The sequence below is a fragment of the Ahaetulla prasina genome, chromosome 4 (assembly GCF_028640845.1).
Source record: "Ahaetulla prasina isolate Xishuangbanna chromosome 4, ASM2864084v1, whole genome shotgun sequence".
NCBI lineage: Eukaryota > Metazoa > Chordata > Lepidosauria > Squamata > Colubridae > Ahaetulla > Ahaetulla prasina.
The window spans coordinates 10,857,194-10,862,134 of NC_080542.1; the positions used below are offsets into that span (position 1 = coordinate 10,857,194).

Consider the following 4,941-nt stretch of genomic DNA (forward strand, 5'->3'; position numbering starts at 1 on the left):
TCCCCATTCTCTCCCCACTCCAAGAGAAGGATATTGCAAAATCTCCATTCCCACCCCACTGCAAGGGAAGGATACTGCAAAATCCCCATTCCCTCCCCACTCCAGGGGAAGGATATTGCAAAATCCCCATTCCTGCCCCACTCTGGGGCCAGCCAGAGGTGGTATTTGCCGGTTCTCCAAAAAACTCAAAATTTCCGCTACCAGTTCTCCAGAACCTGCTGAATTTCACCCCTTGTTTGGATATCTCTGAAACAACAACCCAATGGGTCATGGGTTATCTAGTTTGAAAATAAAAATGGGAATCTTTTCTTCTAGAAAACAATAAGGACAGTTCTTTGCAAATCATACCCATTCATGGCATGGAAAGATAATTGTTTGTCCTTGAGTGGCTCAGACTGGTAAGTCAGTCTGTTATTAACACAGCTGCTTGCAATTACTGCAGGTTCTAGTCCCACCAGGCCCAAGGTTGACTCAGCCTTCCATCCTTTATAAGGTAGGTAAAATGAGGACCCAGATTGTTGGGGACAATAAGTTGACTTTGTATATAATATACAAATGGATGAAGACTATTGCTTGACATAGTGTAAGCCGCCCTGAGTCTTCGGAGAAGGGCAGGATATAAATGCAAATTTATATCCCGCCCTTCTCCGAAGACTCAGGGCGGCTTACACTATGTCAAGCAGTTAAAAAGGAAGAAACAGCTGCAATCACACATTGCTCCCAGAAGCACGAAGCTGAAGCCTGAAGATGACGAATGAGACTTCGTCGAAACGTCGCCAAGACACTTCCAATTTTACGCGGGAGAAAACCCGAATAACCAAAGACCTACATTTATTTATTTATTTATTTATACATTCCTTCATTCCTTTGGAGTGAAATTAGCAATTTGGGAGTTTTCTGGAAGTGATGACTAGATGCTCACTCACTGATTCGGTCTATCTGCCACCTTGAACTCTTAGAAGAAAGTCATAATTAACTTTCCAACCATCATCATCATCATCAAAAAAATTTTAGATCCCCCGTTGGTTTGCATTTTTTTTTCTTTAACTTGCCTCAGATCTTTTTTTATCATTATTGGGAGAAAAATAACAGCCTTGGCAAAAGCAATGGACATTCAGCAAATGAACAATGCGCCTGATTATAATAATATAACATAATATAATATAACAACAGAGTTGGAAGGGACCTTGGAGGTCTTCTAGTCCAACCCCCTAGTCACGCAAGAAACCCTACACCATCTCAGTCAGATGGTTATCCAACATTTTCTTAAAAATTTCTAGTGTTGGAGCATTCACAACTTCTGCAAGCAAGTTGTTCCACTTATTGATTGTTCTAACTGTCAGGAAATTTCTCCTTAGTTCTAAGTTGCTTCTTTCCTTGATCAGTTTCCATCCATTGCTTCTTGTTCTACCCTCAGGTGCTTTGGAGAACAGCCCGACTCCCTCTTCTTTGTGGCAACCCCTGAGATATTGGAACACTGCTATCATGTCTCCCCTGGTCCTTCTTTTTATTAAACTAGACATACCGAGTCCCTGCAACCGTTCTTCATATGTTTTAGCCTCCAGTCCCCTAATCATCTTTGTTGCTCTTCTCTGCACTCTTTCTAGAGTCTCAACATCTTTTTTACATCGCGGCGACCAAAACTGAATGCAGTATTCCAAGTGTGGTCTTACCAAGGCATTATAAAGTGGCACTAACACTTCACGTGATTATAAATCAGCAATAAATTCTAAATGAATCACTTATAAATTACATACTTATCAATGCCTGTTAAATTAGATCTTTATCAATTCCTGGCAAATTTATCAGTAACTAATCAATTCCACATCTATCAATCAATGATAAACTAAAAAAATTATTTATTAATAAATAATGAGCCATCAATTCTAAATGTATCGATCAGTGATAAATGATAAAACAGTGATAAATTATAAATTATGAAATAGTAAAACAATGTTTACCTTCTCGTACTATATACCACAACTGTGTATGACAATGGCTCATAAAACTGACCCATCTCAGTCACCACATGATGTACGAGATAACCAGGCATGATGGAGAAGTCAAATATGTCATCAGTCATGAGTTCCTTCATGCCCACGAGAGATTTAAGTCCAGCCAACCTTGAATTCCTTAATTACAGCCAATTACTTTGTCCGTTAGTAGTTCAGATTCTTGTAGAGAGCTTAAGTTTGCAATAAATCTGTATACCCACTGGGACAGTCATTGCCAATCCTACTTTTTCTAGCCTGTTTGTTTGTTTGTTTGTTTGTTTGTTTGTTTGTTTGTTTGTTTGATTCATTCATTCATTCATTCATTCATTCATTCATTCATTGATTCATTGATTCATTAATTCATTTCTATAGCTGCCTATCTCAAAAAGTGACTCTTGACTCTGCATGTCAAAACCTCAATAACAAAAATAAAGAGTTGGAAGAAACCTTGGAGGACTTGTAGGGCAACCCCCTGCTGAAGCATGGAAGGAAGGGGAAAGCCTTTCAGTTAGATGAGAAGCAGCTTGATATTGCCTTCAGGACATCAATGGGATACATGCGAGAGCAGAAGCCAGATATAATCATCTGGAGAATAGTTTGAGACCCTGGATACTGGTCCATTCAGAGAAGAAGAATACATTTGCACACTGGAAATCCCTAGTCATAGTCTGTCCATCATTGTGTTTCTTTGCAATAAAATATTTCAAAAAATTCAAAAATCCTTGGCAGGAGGGCAAGACAGAAAAACTTCCAAAAGAAAGTGTAGGAGAAGAGCAGGCAGAACTGGAAGGCAGAGTTAAGCATGTCATCAGCTTAGAATTGTTACATGTGTTGTGACCCAGACCCAGGTAGGTAGTAATAAACTTAGTCCGCGGGAAAACAAACTTTATTCGAACAGCTGGGAATTACTTCATTCCCAGCGTCGTTCAACTCAAAGTAAAACAAATGCCTCCCAACACAAATTTATCAGTTATCTAACAAACCTTAATCCAAATAGGCAAACTGCCAAAGGCCCTTCCTGGCAAATGTCCAGAAGCCACAAAAATAAAGACGAAACGGAAGACGGAGTAGAAGATGCAGCTACAACGTTGTTTTCCCGCAAAGCTGAAACACCGGTGCTGGTCTATTTTAAGCCTTATGGGAGGGGCCAATCATCTCTTGGCCCTACTCCCGAGTTGTCCTCTCTGCTTGAACTGCTCTTGCCTTCTGGCAGCTCTTCTCATGCGTGCATTAGGAACAGGCTCCTCTGTTCCTCTGCCTCACTACTATTAGTCTCTGGAGGCTCTGGAGTCCGGACCTCACTTCCCGATGGCCCTGGTCTCACTTCAGCCTCATCACTGTCCGACTCCATTACCAACTCCATAGACTGCTGACGGACCACAACAACATGGACACAAATGGTCCAAGCCCAACCCCTCTTGAATTCATTGATCCTTCTCTGACACCAATTCAGTATTGAACATAACTTGAGCAGATATAGGCTTGAGCAATAAACCTTTGAAATGCAAGTTAACATATGGTCCTGATTCATTACATCTAACAGAATCTGACTTCTTGTCCCTTCTGTTCCTTTCTTAATGACACAATTCCCAAATTCCTTTTACTTCCCTCCAAATTATAAGGAATTGTTTAGTTCTTCTAAACATTTCTTCATCCTCAAGTAATCTATAAATGTCCCTTGACCTTGGGTTGCTGTTGTCCTTGTCCCTTGTTGATCCAATAAAATAATTAAATGATTTTATTCGATGAAAAAGGGTGAAGCGCTTAACTGGGTGTCAGCAAACGCCACAGGCAGAGTTTTCTTAATGCATTTTTCATCTCTTTGTTCCTAAGGGTATATATGATGGGATTTAGGAGTGGCGTAATTGTGGTGTAGAAGACTGCTACCACTCCATCCAATGGGTCTCGGGACCCTGGACGGAGATAAATGAACACCAGGGGAACATAGTAAGTCACCACCACAGTGAGGTGCGCAGCACAAGTGGAGAATGCCCGACGTCGTCCTTCCACATGACGAATCCTGAGAATAGCTGAGATGATGTAAATGTAGGAGGTAATGATAAGGAGGAAGCAAGTCATGGCCAAGAAACCAATGTCTACAAAGGTGGCCATCTCATTGAACCTGGTGTCAGCGCAGGCTAATTTCAAGACAGCTGGGATGTCGCAGAAGATGTAAGCTACTTGATTGCCATGGCTGTAGGGCAAGTGGAAGGTGAGGGTGGTTTGTATCATCGAGTGCACAGAGCCACCAAACAAGGTTCCCAAGGAGAGACAGAGGCAAGCTTTGTGGTTCATGATGTTGCCATAGCGGAGTGGTTTGCAGATGGCCAGGAAGCGGTCGTAGGCCATCACCGTGTAAAGAAAGCATTCAGTGCATCCCAGGAAGTGGAAGAAGAACAGCTGGGTCACACAGCCACCAAAAGAGATGATGCCTCTCCCTTCCAGGAATCCAGCCACCACCTTGGGTACCACCACAGAGGATACGGTCAGGTCCAAGAAGGATAAATGGCAAAGGAACCAATACATGGGCTTGTGCAGGTGGGGTTCAAAGGCCACTGCCAAGAGGATGAGGAGGTTTCCTAGGAAGGTCATTAGGTAGATCAGTAGAAAGAAGACAAACAAAAGAAACTGGAGGTCATGAGGGTAAGGGAACCCAACAATGATAAAATGGTAAACCCCCGTTTGATTGTCGCACTCCATATGGGCAAGCGAGATGGGGCACCAGCTTGATGATGTGAATGATTCATCTGCAAAAGAAAGGGACGAAAACAACATCACTTGTTCAAAGTGATAAAGAGATGATACAAGATAGATAGAGAGACAGACAGACAGAAAGACAGACAGACAGATGATAGAGAGACAGACAGACAGATGATAGATAGACAGAGCAACAGATGATAGGGAGACAGACAGACAGGTTGATAGAAGATGATAGATAGATAGATAG

At 41.9% G+C, this 4,941-nt stretch overlaps 1 protein-coding gene across 1 annotated transcript; it reads right to left on the reverse strand.

The window, feature by feature from the left end:
• Positions 1-3,758: 3,758 nt before the first annotated feature.
• On the reverse strand, positions 3,759-4,694 carry LOC131197891 (olfactory receptor 10G6-like). Its single transcript, XM_058182394.1, has one exon. The coding sequence runs from the start codon at positions 4,692-4,694 to the stop codon at positions 3,759-3,761; it is 936 nt and encodes a 311-aa protein (XP_058038377.1).
• Between the last annotated feature and the right edge of the window lie 247 nt (positions 4,695-4,941).